The 17,465-nt window shown below is 43.2% G+C and overlaps 2 protein-coding genes across 5 annotated transcripts in view; one reads left to right on the forward strand and one right to left on the reverse strand.

The window, feature by feature from the left end:
* Nucleotides 1-15: 15 nt before the first annotated feature.
* On the reverse strand, nt 16-4,302 carry ints12 (integrator complex subunit 12). Of its 2 annotated transcripts, none has more exons than XM_055924077.1 (7): nt 4,128-4,302; nt 3,544-3,714; nt 2,878-3,033; nt 2,185-2,381; nt 1,805-1,964; nt 1,281-1,427; nt 16-950 (listed from the first exon to the last, which is right to left on the reverse strand). In XM_055924077.1, exons 2-7 carry the CDS (start codon nt 3,700-3,702, stop codon nt 333-335), a joined length of 1,437 nt encoding a protein of 478 aa, XP_055780052.1. In that variant the 5' UTR covers nt 3,703-3,714; nt 4,128-4,302; the 3' UTR covers nt 16-332. The 2 variants fall into 2 exon arrangements, with proteins under 2 accessions (XP_055780052.1, XP_055780051.1); XM_055924076.1 differs by having other exon boundaries at nt 1,275-1,427.
* A 159-nt stretch (nt 4,303-4,461) lies between these two features.
* The window catches only part of gstcd (glutathione S-transferase, C-terminal domain containing), a 65,841-nt gene continuing 52,837 nt past the window's right edge, over nt 4,462-17,465 (forward strand). The window contains exons 1-6 of one of the 3 annotated variants that reach the window (XM_055924074.1): nt 4,462-4,567; nt 4,896-5,142; nt 5,308-5,535; nt 5,874-6,338; nt 8,198-8,461; nt 15,663-15,756. In XM_055924074.1, the coding sequence (XP_055780049.1) occupies nt 4,942-5,142; nt 5,308-5,535; nt 5,874-6,338; nt 8,198-8,461; nt 15,663-15,756 (1,252 nt within the window). In that variant the 5' untranslated portion in view covers nt 4,462-4,567; nt 4,896-4,941. The remainder of the gene's footprint in view (nt 4,568-4,895; nt 5,143-5,307; nt 5,536-5,873; nt 6,339-8,197; nt 8,462-15,662; nt 15,757-17,465) is intronic. The other 2 variants (XM_055924073.1, XM_055924075.1) reach the window with 2 other exon arrangements.

Here is a 17,465-nt window from a genome sequence, read left to right on the forward strand (position 1 = left end):
GACAATTCTACTATGTCATAAAAAATAATACATTTTATTACATTTGCCCCGCCCCCCCCAAAACCCCGAACAAAAATGTTAATTAAATTTTCTGTGACGTTTCTGAGTTTGGACAAAATGAAGAGGCACATTATAGCCACTAACAGTATCTCCAGCAGCATTTCATACATCAATGAAATTCAAGTATTCAATTGGATTAGGTTACATCCATGTTACAGTTAATTCAATGCTCTGGCACTCCTCCCATTCATAACTTTCACCTCTTAACATCTTACTTACACACTTCTCTCTTTCTTTCTTTCTCTTACTTCCCTCACTACTCCTCATTCCATTCATTTCTTCAGCTTCTTCTGAGCCGCTTTTTTCTTCACCATCTGCAGGCGTTTCATGGCGTTGAGCTGAGACTCCTGGGACGTGGGCGCCTTGCCCCCCCCTGGCGCTTCAGCCGCCGCCTTCGACCCGTTACCGGTCCCATTCCCTGCTCCATTGCCCCCAGACCCTCCGCCGTTCCCTCCCAGGCTGGGCTGAGACCCACTGGGGGAGGACCCAGGACTTGTCCCCCTCCCCTGGTTCTCCCCACTGGAAGACCGGTTTAGCGTCTGCTTCCCCAGGGTCAGAGGTGGAGGAGGCTTCAGAGGCACAGAGCTGGAGCCGTTTCCACCATCACCGTTATTTCCACTTCCTCCTCCGATCGCCATCTTGGAGCCACTGCCGCTCAGTCCTCCCGTCTTAGAGCTGGCCAGCCCAGAGAGTCCGGCAGGTTTCTGGCCAGCGGGGGTAGAGGTGGAGGAGGTCTTGCTACTTCCACTTGGCCCTGAAGAGCCAGGTTTGGTGCTGGCGCCAGGGCCAGCGGAGGTCTTGGCCCCAAAGGCAGCCCACCCTGTGAGGCCGCTGCCCGACTGCAAGGAGCCGCTGCTACTGGAGGGGTTGGCAGATACTGCTGCAGACGCCTAGGAGGGAAAGAAACAAGCGTTAGATATGCAATACTCCTAAGCACATCAAAACGACTCTGATCCTTTCCGCTAGTATAATGTCCAGGTATTACACACATGGTCAGTTTGCATGACAACATATAAATATTTAGTCTTTACATTCAACCTAAATGTCCGCCATCGTTGAAAAGGCTATTGCACTGTATGCCATGTAATGTTGTATAATGCCTGGGTATTACATGATCAGGTTGCATTAGACAAGGTATATGTTATTGAAAAATGTAATTTAACCTAAATATGACTTGTAGTTTAAATATGCAGCTCTGGTGTTGTAATGCTTACCTTCACCTCAGTTCGTTTGAAGGCCTGAAAGGTGCTGGATGTGTCGGGTTTGACCTTGAGTTCCGGTTTCTTCACCAGAGGGTCCTTCACCACGGGGGCTGCTGACACAACGGCTGGTGTCGGCTTCTGTGAAGGCTTCTGGGTCTTCTGGGCCTGGCAGGAAAAACAACAACAGCCTAAGAACCCATTCAACTGGAGTCTTTTTGGGAGTGTGCAACATTACAGAACATTCAGATAGAAATGTATTGTGTAGAAAATAGATGGTTGTCTGTCAGGTAGAGTAAGGAATCGTTTCAGCTCTGTTCATTACATTTCTATCTGCAACCTTCAGGTCTCAACTCACTGAATACACCCCTTGTTATAAGTATTGGTCACATGGTTTGCGTCCAAAATGCCAATCTATTCCCTATATAGTGCACTACTTCTGACCAGCGCACATAGGGATCTGGTCAAAAGTAGTGCACTATGTAAGAAGCAGGGTGCCATTTCAGACTCAGCCAGGATGACTTGGTCGTCTATCCATCTCTTACCATGCGTTTCATCTGTCGGGTGCAGCGGGCGCAGTACCACACCAGGCGCGGGTCGTTGACGTCCTTGTCCGTCACATGGGGCTTGTGGCAGTCCTGGTGGTAGAGGTTGTGGCACTCCTGGCACTCCACTAGCTGGTTGCCCGATGTCACCGTCATCTGCCTGAGGTCATCAAAATGAAACTAATTCATTAATTGATTGATTTTATTTATCAATGAAAATACATTACACACAGTACATACAGTCATTCATCACTGAAAGAGTTAGACGTAGTGTTCATTAGGCACCAAATGGAAAAAATGGACAAACAGGAAAAGACTATATTGACTTTTTCGTTTTCAGTTGCGACCCAGGTGACATTCAAAAACCTCCGGGTACGTACCTGCAAACCACACAGGCCAGGCCCATTTCCATGGCGAAGTCGTCAGCATTGGTCTCTGCGTCAAAGTTGGAGAAGTCAGGCAGAGGTATGTCTTTGAAGGGCTGGACTGTGACGGGGGACGAGCGGTTCTCCTGCTGCTTGGGCTCCAGGCGAAGCTTCTTAGACGGTTCAGGTCCTTCACCTGGCTCTACCCTCACCTGGAAGACAACGGGAAGGTGCTATAAGGGTTAATAACGGTGTTATGAAGGTGTTGGGAAGGTTATATAAAGGTGTTAGGAAGGTTTATAAAGTTGATATGTAGGTGGTATGTTCTACTTCGACCTCAACAAATGCGGATTTCATACTAAAATGTTGACGAATGACCTTTACGTGACAGTTTACGTTCTGTGTCATCTCAACAAACTGAAGATATGTCACACTGAACAAATTACTCCAATTATGTATCCAATGTATAACATTATGTATGTACAGTGGATAATTGTGTATGCATGTTTGGTTCTAGATTGTCTCAGCAAAAGGAATGGAATTACTGGAATATGGATGAACGTCTTAAAATTCTATGTAATAACATTATGTACGACGAATCATGTTTTCCATGATTTGCAGTATTGGTTTGGTTCTGGAACAAACTAGCCCAGATCATGAATAAATCCCTATCCCCTACTCAGGCACAGCATCCATTCCATTTCGTACCTTTTCTGAAGGCCTCTTCTCCACCTCCTTCTTGCTCTTCTCTGAGCTGCTGGACTTGCTGCTGCTGCTAGATGAAGAGGAGGAGCTGGAGGAGGACTTAGAGTCCTGTTTATTTATGCTCATCTTGGACACCGACATCTTCGTCACCTCCACCTCCTGTTGATAGACACAAGGTCTACACTTGTTGTATTTGGCGCATGTGACAAATACATTTTTTTATTTTTTAACACAAGGCTTTAGAGCTACTTCTCCAGGATACAAATGTTGGGAGTGACTGAAAGAACTAGAGAGAAGCGGCAGCGAAGGGATGTCTGAAATGATAACGTGTGACACGGGTAAAGCAAGACACAGGTGCCTAGGTAAGGTTTCATATTTTACACCTCAATCATGTATGTCTATGGATTCCCTTCGGACTACTGTCAAAACCCCATATGATCACATCATTAGAATATAATCACACAAGCCTGTAAAATGATGACAACATCATGTTCTGAAGAGAGGTGAATGAATGCCATATAGTATAATAATAATATATGCTCTTTTATCATAAGCCACTGAGTCACGTGAGCATACATTTTTGTACGTATGGCTAGTCCTGGGAATCGATCCTACAATCCTGTCACTGCAAGCACCATGCTCTACCAACTAAGCCACAGTAGTCCATACCTTCAGTGATGAGCGATAAGAGGAATCACTCCCTCTGCCAGATAGAGACTCGTCCAGCAGAGCTCTGAGTTTATCCACAGAGTCTTTGCTCTTTGAGTGCAGGTATCCCAGTCCCTTTAGGAAGACAGGGTCCAACTCCAGACTCACAGATGCAGCCATGATCACACTGAGCTGTAGATATAAAGGATATGTAGAATATGACATAGGCTTTGACTATAGGCCCTACCTGTTTTTAGCCTCATCCAGTTGATAAATATAGTACTGGCTAATTGGTAATCTGACAGCTAGTGAGTAACTTAAGTGATATTGTTGGATGGCAAAGCTAGACAGAAAACATAACCAATTAGTTACTATTGACACAAAGGTCAACTGCTTCTACACTAACTTGCATGTACGTACTGTTAGGTAAGAAATTCTGACTTGTACGTGACTGTCTCGCAACGTGTCCAGTTGGCTATCTAGCTATACCAAGTAGCTAAGTTAACGTTAGCCTTGGTTGGGAAACCTGCTAGCTAGCTCAAGTAGCTAGCTAGCTAGTAAGCTAGCAAAGGTTAGTTGAGATTCGTCATGTTTGATTACCTTACCTTACTCTCAAATATCTTTAACGTGTATTTCTCACACTAATGTGGTTATTATGACACGTAAATATTTACAGTAACTTAACAAGTGGCATTTGAGCTACTGTAGCTGAAACGCCTTTATTTCCTAGCGGCATTCTTGTCCTAGCGGCATTCTTGTCCATCCACTAAATACATCCGAAGAAACAAGCAAGCTAATTTGTTGCACGGACGTCGACATTACCCGTAGCATATTTTGATTATCTAGACTGTATTCAAAATACGCCACTATAACTATGTAGTGTATAAAGCATTTTGTAATACAATGTTTACATTTAATTGTGGTATATATTTGAATGTATGTATCATTAATCAGGACGGTCTGTATTGACTGTTACACGTGGAAACTTACTTGAGGAAGTGACGAGCTTACTATAACAACGTACACAGTGAGCTTCACATGAACTGTAAGTAGCTAATTTCAGTGTATCATAGTTTGCTTGATAGTCAGAACCTAAACAGAAACGAGGCGTGGGCTAACTGTCTATGTAGAGCGCTAACGTTAGCTCAATGTATACCTAGCTAGACAGCTACTACCTAACGTTAGCTAACAGTAGGTAAATTAAGTTAACGTTGGATATGCAAGCATATGCAAGTCTTAGCTAGCAACTTTAGTCTAGCAGACTAAACTCTACTTCACGATATAGACATTCATCTTGAGATGTATGGAGTTGACTTTAGTCAGCAAACTTTGGTCAGAGTTTGTTGCCACAATACCATTTGTCGTGTTTACAGGTTTGATTGACACCAATATTCAACCTATTCAGTACCTCCTGTCACAATGACGCAGACAGACCCACATGAGGAGCAGCAACCAGAGTGTCTCTACCTGGAACTATCCTCCCAAAACGAGCAGCCCTCTGTTCCTCTACACACCTCCATCTCGCTCTTCCTCCTGTCTTACTGCGAGTGCACGTCATTCAAAGTCTTCCTCGTCTCTGCCAAGCCTGACACACAAAGCTCACAATCCTGGAAGTCACAGGTTTGTCATTGTCGATTTGCTTTGCATTGTAGACAGTAATGACAGACAAAGAAGTTGGGAAAAACTTTACTGAGCATGTTTCAGTCAACTACAGTACACAATATAGTGATGGTGAATGAATACATGTCAACATCAATATGTGTAACAACAATATTTCTTCGACAGGTACCAAAGTCTTTAGCTGTCTCGATGGTCCATGTCAAGGACTTGCCTGTGTTGGTGAGGGGCTGCCGTCTCCCCGCCGTACTGGATGAGACTGGGAGATACTGCAGGGCCGGGCTGGCTGTGGTGCTCAGGCATATTATAGACAGGACCTGTGAGGCAGACCCCAGAAGGAAGGATGCAGCATCACTGCTAGGGTTCAAGAAGACCTGTCTGAAGGCCTGCGCTGAGGTAAGGGGCAACACTCAATTATTATGATATGCATGCAGTGCTATTGGCAAAACTATGAATGATTCTGTTTGTGTATACATGACATTAGTGTTTTTGTTTCTTTTTTGTTTTTAGGCATAATTAAATTCTCACATCTGTAGGAGCTTTCCCATTGGAAAACCAATTGAATCTTATATTCTCCCAAAGGGATTTTTTTTATGAGCTAGTGAATAAGATGGGATAAACTTGTCTGCTAGTTGTCTTGGACACACAGTACTGCTGTATAAAAATACAACTCTACATTACACCAATGCCACAAATATTAGTCAAAATGAATGCATGTTCCTCCTCCCTTATAGGTGAGCCAGTGGACCAGGCTGTGTGAGCTCAGTATCCCCTCGGCCGTGGAGGCCCACCTCCGGCAGCCCACTAACCCATCCCTGCACCTCCCCTCTGCCCTCCTCAACCTCGAAAAGACACTAGGCGAGCCCGTCAAGGTGCACAACGATGACAAGATCCGCCGGCAGAAGCTCCAGCAGCAGAAGAAGAACCAGAAGAAAATCTCTCAGGACCTCCAGGAGGACCAAGGGACAGACATCACCCAGCCCCAGGATTCGCAGTCCGCCGACGGGCTAGAACTCCGAGCAGCCCTGGCCAAGCTGTATGTGGATAGTGGTGCAGTTCCATCCACGACCACTAGGGAGAGCTCTGACATCAGGAAAGTGAAGACCACAGAGCTGCCACAGCTGGAGCATGTGTTTGCCGAGGGGCTGTACTTCACTCTGACTGATGTGGTGTTGCTGCCATGTATCCATCAATACCTGGTAAGGAAGGCCCTTGAAGGTTCTGTTAGTTATATGTTTGAAGGGAAGTTAGTCTAGAACTCTTAGCCTGAGTCCTAGATCAGTTTGTGCTGTCTTTCCAACTCCATTGCTGTCACTGGCAAAACGGCACAAAAAGATCTGGGACTCAGGCTACAGAGTTCTTGCTTTATGCACTTGATTTATATTCCACGGACCGAGCCTCCCTTCTGCTGGTCACTAAATATGTAAACTAGCAGCACTTCTCTTGCAATGGTGTTTCTTCAATCTTTATGCAACTTGCATTTCCCAGGCCTGTTTAGTCTCCATGCTAGTTTTAGACAAGTGGTAGCTCTGAGTGTGTGGCACATTTTATTTTAACAGTAGCATATTACCCTATTGTCCCCTGTCATCACCTGCTACCTCATTTGAGTACTTAAACCTGTTGCCATGTCGACCGTATTATGAAGGCCTCTGAAATGATGCATGACACCCTTCTACATTGAATGTCTCATCAGGTGGTACCTGTACACCCACAGAGGCTTTATACAGTGGAAACCAGGCAGAACAGTGCCTTCTTAAGGTGTGTGTGTGTGTGTGTGTGTGTGTGTGTGTGTGGTGTGTGTGGGCACAGATTCTATTCTCAAAGGTGGTCCACCTGGCTGTGGATGATAGCACCACAATGACAAATAGGTCTATTTTAAATGTAGTTGGTTGATATGCATTTCAATGAACCGGCTTTGGGATCATGCTTGGTTCGATGTGCTGATTTTAAAATTATGTCATTGTCATGGAGACAGAGCCTAATTTCGGATATGAGAAATTAGGCTGCGAGAGTGGTGTTGAAAGGATGAGATTTGCTGCCGATCACTTACTGTAGTTCATCATCAAGTTAAGTTTGTAAAGTTATTTTAATTTGCCCCTAGCTGAATTTTCCTGGAAACATTTTAGTTATAGATTTCCCATATTTTGTTTAGTGTTTTGGTGGTTTGGGTTTTTATGAGATGCCACTACGGGGTGTTAGTTATCGATCTATTATGCCTCGGAGCCAAGCAGTCAACAGGGTCTCCTCTGCACACCTCTCTCCTCTTCCATCTCTCCTCCTGTTCTCACAGCTGTATAGCCTGGGATTGGAATTAAGTGAAGTTCTCACAATGAGACTCTCATGGGTCAGCTGTGCTCCAGTGGTTTCCAGTTTCACACTCAGCCTAGCATGTCTCCTCTCTTCTCCCACACAGCCACTGCTGTCTATCCACAGATCCACAGGACAGAGAGCCAGAGAAAAGACCCTTGGCTTTATCTACTGTCCCCTCTTTCTATGCTCTGTCTGTTTCTCTTTCGCTCTCTATTCTCCCTCTCTCTCTTGGAAACACACACACATTATGTTCTTCTATCCTCGTGGGAACCTTCAATTAATTTCCATTCAAAATTATATTTTCCCCAATCCCTAAACCTTACAATAACACTGACACTAACCACTAGCCCCTTACCCTAATTCTAACCCTAACCTTAATTTTAACCCTAAACCTAACCCCTAAACTTAAAATAGCCTTTGTCCTCATGGGAATGTGGGAAATGTCCGCAAGAGGGAGACATTTTCTTGTTTTACAATCCTTGTGGGGATTTTAGGTCCCCACAAGGATAGAATAACTAACATATACACACACACACACACACGCCCCTCTACAGCTGTCCATCTCTCTCTCTCTCAACCCTTGCCTTTCTTAGTGCCTGTCTCTCTCCTCCATTTCCAGAGGGGTGATGAGTGGAGGGGATCAGCCTGGTGGAACCTGGGCTCTTGGTTCAGTGCAGATGACACTTCTGATGAATCACTTAGCTGACTCAGGCCCCCATCTTCACTTTCCCCTCAACCTCCTCCACAGAGATCCCTCCAGAGCCACAACGCCAGCATGCTGTCCCAGCTGCCTCTCTTGCTGCGCTGGTACCTCCAGGTCCAGGAAGTCCCCGGGGTCCCCAGGGCGGCCCAGGCCTGTGGGATGGCCCTCTCCACCCCCAAGGCCCTCACTACCGGCCCCCCAACCATAGCCAAAGCACAACAGCCCAGCCAAGCGAAACAGGAAAGCCTGGAGACGACGAAGGAGGTGCACTTCGTTGGAGGCCCCAGGCCCACGATGACTAAACTGAAAGTAATTGAATATATTTTAATCTCTCTCCCACTCGGTCTCTTTCCCTCTATCAACTCTCTCCTCATGCCTTCCCACCATCTCTTTTTGGGAGGATTAGATGAGGCACATTGAAGGTTTCAGGAAAGCTGTCAGTGGTAAAAACTCGCATGCTCTCTAGCAGCAGCGCCTTTCTCTCTTGAATGTCTCTAGGCACATCGCGCGTGCAAACACACAGAACTGCCCCAATATAGGACTCCCTCTTCCTACTGACTGTGTCCCTGAGCTGCAACGATAAAGGATTTATGCACTCCAATTGGTTGTAAAATTGTCCCGCTTCATATAATTGAAGGTTTTCCCGCAGATTATTGCGGCCTTGCTGTTTCGTTCTGTTACTTTGAAGGCTGGTTTGCAGTTGGTCTATCGATAAGTTTGTGGACTGTTGTCGCTGTAACCTAATGAACATTATATTTTCGTCCAACATCAAACTTGACGTTGTCGTTATGAAAAATGATAAGCACAAAACGTCAGCCAAGCAACTCAAAGGTACTTTCTAAAAACAATGATTTGGTTCGTTGCGAGCTTGTTGGCTGAATAACTTCAAATTCAAGCTGCTTTATTGGCATGAAAAACATTGTGTCAATATTGCCAAAGCAACAATGTATACAATATACATTGTAATAAAATTAGAAACAATGACAAATAATAATATAGAATGGCAGTAAATAATAATACAAAATTGAATATAAAAATAGTAACAATAAAATGGTAACAGTCAATAATCGAATGTAATGTAATAAAAAAATGAAACTATAACTAACTTATAACTAAATAACGGTCATCTTCACCATTACATCAGTACTACAACTACTATCATCATTACCACTACTACCACCACCACCATCATTAAACTGCTATCATTACCATTACCACGATACCATTACTACTTGGAATGATCAACAACAATAATAATAGTAATAACAATAACAGTAATAACAATAATAGTAATAATAAGTAAGTTATTGCTTACTATGCAGATGTTATTATTCAGTGTCTCTCAGGCTATGGCAGGCAAGTACATATTTGGCTGCAAGAGGAGCCATTGCTCCTTCGCCCATGAGTATTTTTAGTTTTTCCTCTGGGTTTAATAAGTTAAAATTTGGAATAAATGTAGACATTTCTGTGAATAATGAATCTCTTGGTGAGGAATATTTATCACAGTAAAGGAGAAAGTGCATCTCTGTTTCTACATCCCCTGTCGTGCAGTGACCACATACACGCTCCTCTTTGGGTAGCCATGTCTTTTTATGTCTGCCGGTTTCTATTGCCAATCGGTGGTCACTCAGCCTGTACTTGGTAAGAATCTGTCTCTGCTTCGTATCTCTGACAGAGTAGAGATATTCAGCCAATTCATATTCTCTGTTTAGGGTCAGATAGCAATTTAGTCGGCTTTGGGATTTTGTTTCGTTTTTCCAATGTTGTATATATGAGTCCTTTGATTGGTTCATGATTTTGTTTATTGGAATTCTTTCTTTTGAAGCAGTGCTGGTGTCAGCTTGGTTGGTGAGGTCCAACACCAGCTGACTGAGAGGGCTCGTTTCTGGGCTCAGCTCTTGGGTTTGAAATGCTTTAAATTGCAGACTCGAATTTGGACTTGAATTTAGATGTAGCCAAAATTTTAATGATCTTTTCTGTATTTTCATTATTACTGGAAAGCGGCCCAATTCTGCCCTACATGCATTAGTTGGTGTATTTCTCTGGACTTGTAGGATTTTCCGACAGAATTCTGCATGTAGGCCTTCAATTGGATGTTTGTCCCACATTTTAAAGTCCAGTTTATTGAGTGGCCCCCAAACCTCACTTCCGTAAAGAGCTATTGTTAGGATTACACTGTCAAATATTTTGGTCCAAATTCTAATTGGGATGTTGATTTTGAATAATTTCATTTTTATTGCATACAATGCTCTGCGGGCTTTTTCTTTGAGTGCATTCACTGCCCTATTAAAGTTTCCCGATGCAGATATGGTCAGACCAAGGTAGGTGTAATTTTTAGTGTGTTCAATGATGGTGTTGTTCAGGGTGAATTTATATTTGTGTTTCTGACATCTGTTTTGTTTTTGGAAAATCATGATTTTAGTTTTTGGGAAATTTACTGCCAGGGCCCAATTATGGCAATATTGCTCTAGAATATTAATGTTCTGTTGAAGACCTTCTTTGGTTGGTGATAGAAGTACCAAGTCATCAGCATGTAGCAGGTATTTCACCTCTGTGTCAAATAGTGTGAGTCCTGGGGCTGGAGAATTGTCCAACATATCTGCTAATTCATTGATATAAATGTTGAAAAGATTTGGACTCAAACTACAGCCTTGTCTCACACCTCGACATTGTGAAAATAATTCTGTTCTTTGGTTTTTTATTTTTATTGCACACTTGTTTTCTGTGTACATACATTTTATTAAGTCATACACTTTACCACCAAGCCCACTTTGGAGAATTTTGTAGAAAAGCCCTTCGTGCCAAATAGAATCAAATGCTTTTTTAAAGTCAATAAAGCAAGCAAAGATTTTGCCCTCTTTTTTTTGGTGGACGTGTTTATTAATTAGTGTGTGTAAGGTGTATATATGGTCAGTAGTGCGATGGTTAGGGAGAAAGCCAATTTGACATTTAGTTATTACATTTTTTTCTTGAAGAAAGGTTTGAATTCTTGAATTCAAAATGCTACAGAAAACCATTCCCAAGTTACTGTTTACACAAATTCCCCTGTAATTATTGGGGTCTGATTTGTCTCCACTTTTGTGGATAGGGGAGATGAGCCCCTGGTTCCAGACATCAGGGAAGCAGCCAGAAGTTAAAACCATGTTGAACAATTTTAAGCACAGCATTTTGCAACTCGGGTGTGCTGTTTTTCAGCATTTCATTTCTGATGTTGTCTAGACCACAAGCCTTCTTTGATTTAATAGATTTGAGCTTTTCATTTAGTTCTTGTTGGGTTATTGGGTAATCTAATGGATTTTGGTTGTTTTTAATGACTGATTCAAAGATGTTCAATTTTTCTTTAATTTCTAATTGGTTCTGTTTTAAGTCTTTTTGTGGGATGTTTTTGTATAGATTATCAAAGTAAGTTTTCCAAATTCCTACATCTTGTATGGCTAAATCTTGTGGCTTTGTTGTGCTTAAATTGTTCCACATGTCCCAGAACTGATTTTGGTCAATTGCATTTTCAATTTCATCAAGTGTCTTGTTGGTAAAATTCAGTTTCTTGCGTTTCAGTGTATGTTTATACTGTTTCAGAGTTTCAAAGTATTCATATCGTAGCTCTGGGTTGTTTTGCTGCTTATGCTTTTTGTTTGACATTTGTCTTAGGTGTTTTCTAATTGTTTTACATTCATTATCAAACCATTTGTCAGAAACATTTTGTTTTTTGTTTCTGATGTTACATTTCTTTGGTTTTCTCAAATTTGCTTTCGATGCTGCTTTTTGGAATATGCAGTTGATGTTTAGAGTAGCCGAATTGACACCATCTTTATTGTTTTGGTATTGTGAGTTATTGAAAAACTGTATAGAGTTCATTATTTCATTTGAGTTCAATGTTTCAATGAATCTCTCTGTACTGTTTGGAGCCCATTTGTACGATTGGTTTATGTTGTAGAGTTTATTGGGCAGTTTTTTTGAATCAATATTGCCGGTTAATTTCTTCAAAAACACGTTGATCTGACTGTGATCTGACAATGGTGTCTGTGGTCTGACAGTGAATGCACTAATGAAGGAGGGGTCAATGTCCGTGATGGCATAATCAACTACACTTGTCCCAAGAGCTGAGCAGTAAGTAAACTGACCTAAAGAGTCCCCTCTGATTCTACCATTAAGCATGTACAGGCCTAAGGCTCGACAGAGATGCACTAACTCCTTCCCATTTTTGTTCAGTATTTGGTCAGGACTGTTTCTATTATTTATAATAGGGCTACTGTACAAGGAGGGGTGACCAAATATGTGGTGGTTACCTCCCGCATCAGTGTAGTCAGGCTCAGAACCTGTTCTTGCATTGAAATCTCCACAAAGAAGCACTTTACCCTCTGCCTGAAATGTAATGATTTCTGTATGGAGATTGTCAAAAAACTGATCATCATAATATGGTGAATCTGAAGGAGGAGCATAAGCTGCACATATGTACACGTCATTATCACAATAGATTGTACCTTTGTTACGTTTTAGCCAAATGTGACTGGTACATTTTTTTCATTTCATTCAGTGCCAAGTCCTGCTTATGCCAAATGATGATTCCACCTGAGTCTCGGCCCCGTTTAACATTTTTATGTTTGATTGATGGTAGTAAACTTTCTCTAGCATGAGGGACACTGAGTATCTATGTCTCCACGACACCATGTTTCCAGTAGGATTATGATGTCCTGTCCCTGGATGTTTTTAATAAATTCTGGATTTGTTGTTTTATAACCAAAATGTGAAGAGTGAAGGCCCTGGATATTCCAAGAGCTGATAGTTAATGATCTCATTTATAATAAGTGATATTCACTGGTTTGAGTAAAGTACATTGGAAAAATAAATAAATAATATATATACATACATACATACACACACACATAATTATTATTATTATACCGGTGCCAATACAATTAAGAATAGTTGTAAACAAATTAATAGGAATGAATAGCTAGCTGGCTAGCCAGTTAAAAAAAATGAACAGAGTAACGTTAACTTTATAGCTGACGACGTCGGAACTTACGCAGGCTACTTTTTATTAATTGAGGAAAATAAACCCAACATCATCTTTACCTGAAAGGTAAAATTGCTTACGGTTGTGAGTGTGACGAAATAAAAGTAGGTCATTCTGTCTGTGAATTTTAGAACTCTGGCAACGTCTTGTCACATTTGGATTTGTTGCTGTAGCAGCCCAGTAACCACGACAACGGACGTTGCGACAGTCACAGAGACATTAACTTTTTTAAATGTCTGTGCAATAAGGGAACCGAGAGTCGCAGCGATGGTCTACAGACATTCCACATGAGTATACATTACATGTCGTTTTGACCAGCTACACTTGTCGCATTCTAATTGTTGACAGACATGTCATTAGACTAAGTGTAAACCGCATTTGCTGTGTAATTGTTTGACAGGTAATCAAATTGAAGTCGACATTTTCATCCCATAGGCCACTTTTATATTTGCCACCACTTTACACTATAGTGCACATCTTTCACTTTCCCCTCAGACTTTGATTTGAATAAAAACACTGAATCCAATACAAAAAGAATACAATTTTACAGCCAGACTATCCTGCTTGTAGTAATTGCAAAAAAACACCACCACTGCTCAGAGTACACACCCGCTAGCATAATTACTCCACACTCAATATAGCCTACAACCTCTCAGGGTGTAATTACTAGCACTGTTAGCATGGTTAGTGCTGGACTCCAAATGGCTGCCTGGAACACGTTATGGAGTAGCGGTTTCAGTGGGACATAAACCGACACAGCTGTCAAGGCAGGAAACTGCTTCCTCAGCTGGCTCAAACCTTTCTAACCCTGAACACCCTCACTGTTCTCTGGCACGGCTGGTCCCAAGTATAAATCAGAGATTTCTTGCTGGCCACACAGATATGATATCTGAATACGGCAGGAAGTGCATCAGCCAATCGTAAATGTTGATAACAAGTTGCCCTCTTAGAATGTGATATTCAACACTGGTCGATTACGGAGTAGACACAGGTGCACACAGTTAGAACATGCACTGACATAGGAACATACACACACACGTACTGCCCACACACATATACTGCCGTCCCTCGCCTGCCCAGACGGATTTCGGGGCTGGTTGGCTTTGTGTGTGTGTGTATGTGTTTGTGTGGTCGTCACCGGCAGGACTGGAGTGCAGCTGTTGTACGGTCTGGGGCCTTGGTGGAGCCAAGGGGCCTGTGTGTGTATAGGCCAGCCCAGGGCACACAGAGAGAGAGAAAGACAGATAGAGAGAGGGCTAGGCTCCAACAGTGTGACGTGCTATCCCTCACTGCTGCTTACCAAAAGCAGCACTACATCTCATCTGTCCACCACACAAACAATCTAAATCACCTCCTACTGTGAAGCTGAGAATATAATTGTATACAGAGCTGCTTCACCTTGTCTTCCCATTTCACTCACTCACTCACTCACTCACTCACTCACTCACTCACTCACTCACTCACTCACTCACTCACTCACACACACACACTGTAGTGATAGAGAAGATTGACATGCCCAGTGATGTCTGTCAGTCATAGAGCCTCTTTCCCCCAGCTCTCTGTGTGTGTGCCAGTCTTCCAAAGGCTTCTTGCCAGGTGCACTGAGAAATAAGAGTGACAGTTTCCAAATGTATCTCTGCAGTATGTACCTACTGTCTCCTACGCTGTAGTGCACCAGCTTGGAACTGGTTCAAGAGGCCATTTTATTTTTGTTACCCAACAATGACATGAAACAGGCAGCCTTTTCAAAGTCATTTTTATAGTTTGTGATTTTTCCCTCTGAATTACTGCCTCAGGCATACAGCAAATGCCCTTATTTTCATACTTACTTATTTCCATGAAGTCCATTATTTTAATGGAAAAAAATAACAATAAAAAATCTGCCAAGGAAGGTTAGCTCAAAGCTTTTGATTTCGATGAAGAATGTCCTTGGTGATTTAGTATGCCGTTTAGAAAACAACTGCCCTTTTTATGCCTGAAGAAAGAGGGCATTGGTTTGTACCAATGAAAGATAAAAGGCAATTCTGTGTAGTACTACTTCTAATATCTTGCTAACTTTTGATGAGGAATGTTCTTTGTGAACTAAGCTTTCATAACGCTTTCATCCAGTATCCAAAGGCCAGTGTTCAAAGATGCAGTGTTTGTCCCCATCCGTAGCTCTTTACCTGTAATATCTAGCTCTTCAGTTCTGGAGAACACCTCCATCCCCCTATGAGCCGGGTAACAAGGCCAACTTAACAGACAGCGTGTTTCTCTACACGGCGAGAACGAGAGAGGAAAAAAAGGATTGGAAAGAAAAAACGGTCTTTGTCCTCAGGTGGTTCTTCAGATTGGAACAGGGTTAACGGCGGTCAGGGTGGAGGAGCGCTCCCTACTCTCTGTAAACCACTTCATTACTGCTGGTTGAGACCGGAAAGACACTTTTTGCTCTGGGAGAGAAGTTTCTATGGTAACATTGATGGTGTGTGTGTCCGTGTGTGGGTGTTCCCGCAGGAGAGTGGTATTCAGGCCGTCTTCTCACCTCATCCTTGCCCCTCCTGGACCCTCCCCTGGGACAGCTTACCGGAGGCCGTCAACCCCACTGAAGGTACTACTTTCATCCCTCTCTCCTCTCCATCCCTCTCCCCTCTTCCCTCTCTCCTTTCCTGTCTCCCTTCGTTCATCCATCTCTCCATCCTTTTCTCCTTCCCTTCCTCATCCAATCACCCTTACTGAGCCAGAAAGCCATATCAAACACCATTGATATGTGCGGGAGCATCCGGGTACACAATGCATAATTGTTTGCATAAAACATCACTACTACTTTGGCTTGGTGAGTTCCATCGACGAGTCGCCCCCTCTCAAACCAAAACACACACAATCAGTGGAAGTGTCTGTGACTGGCCGAGCCTTTCGAGACGTAATGCGTTCTCCAAGGTGCCCACCCTAATGAGTTCTGAAGCGGTACCTTGCTGTGATGTATTCTCCCAGTGTGGTTGGGGCTAAGTGAGAAACAGGCCTGTCACCGGGACAGGGACACACTCCTCGGACCGTAGAGCCGTCGTCGGGAACACAGTGGCGGCTCTGTTGCCGTGGTAGCCGTGTCTGATGGAAGGGTGGTGGAAGCAGGGTTGATTGCAGTCCCAGGTGTCGCGAATCAAGCAGAGAAATGAGTCTCTCCTTGGAGGTGGAGGGGGCGACCGAGCACTTTCCTTATTAGTGTGTTTATTATACCCTGAGAAGGCTAATAAATGAGGTGTGTGTGTGTGTGTGCGCCTTAATGAGGATGATAGATGCTAGTGTTATTCTAGCCCACCGTGAAGGGGTTCCATTACACGTGTGTGTGCACATTCACATGTGTGTCATGCTTACGGCTCATCTTAACGTGCATTAAAGCAGCTGGTGTACATCAAGGTCATTATAAAGGAATGTGTATGTACAGATAGCAGGAACACACACACACACACACACACACACACACACACACACAGCAGTGGGTTCAGTTCAGTGGGTAATAGAGTGAGGAAATGCATCCCACCATACACTGAACTAATTTCAATACACTACAGTGGCATCATGTCCTTTATTTGTGTAAAGGAGAGAAGACGAAGGTGCATCTTCAAACTATTGAGATGCCCCAAACTGAAATCCAACTGAATCTTGGATTCCAAACAAGGATGTTGTGTGGGTGTGAAGGTACATGTTGTTTTGGTCAGTGTTGTCTGTTATACGAATTTCCCTTCCTTTTTCGTTGTGTCTATGTGTGGTTCCGGCCAGTGGGCGGATACGGGAGGTATTTCCGACAACCGTCCTCCGGTTTCTTTCCAATGAATTCAGCAGACAGTATCAAGAACAAAACATGTTCTCATTCAGAAGTAGTTTAACACAGAAACTTGAACTTAACCGGCTCTGGATGATTTAGCTATTTTAGTTACCTCCAACCTCTCACATAACTGTCCAGACATTGGCAATGTTCCACTTGTCCTTCCCTTTCCAGTCATGCATTCCTTATCACCCCGACATGCTATCTCTTTATATACACTCCAGTCCAGACATTTGCTAAATTGACACTCAAGCATACCCACATTCTCTCTCTCTCTCGGTGTGTGTGTGTCTCTCTCTCTGTGTCTCTCTCTCTCTCGGTGTGTGTGTCTCTCTCTCTCTCGGTGTGTGTGTGTCTCTCTCTCTCGGTGTGTGTGTCTCTCTCTCTCGGTGTGTGTGTGTCTCTCTCTCCCTCTCGGTGTGTGTGTCTCTCTCTCTCTCTCTCTCTCGGTGTGTGCGTCTCTCTCTCTCTCTCGGTGTCTCTCTCTCTCTCTC

This window comes from Salvelinus fontinalis, chromosome 5 (genome assembly GCF_029448725.1).
Source record: "Salvelinus fontinalis isolate EN_2023a chromosome 5, ASM2944872v1, whole genome shotgun sequence".
In the NCBI taxonomy this organism is placed as follows: Eukaryota; Metazoa; Chordata; class Actinopteri; order Salmoniformes; family Salmonidae; genus Salvelinus; species Salvelinus fontinalis.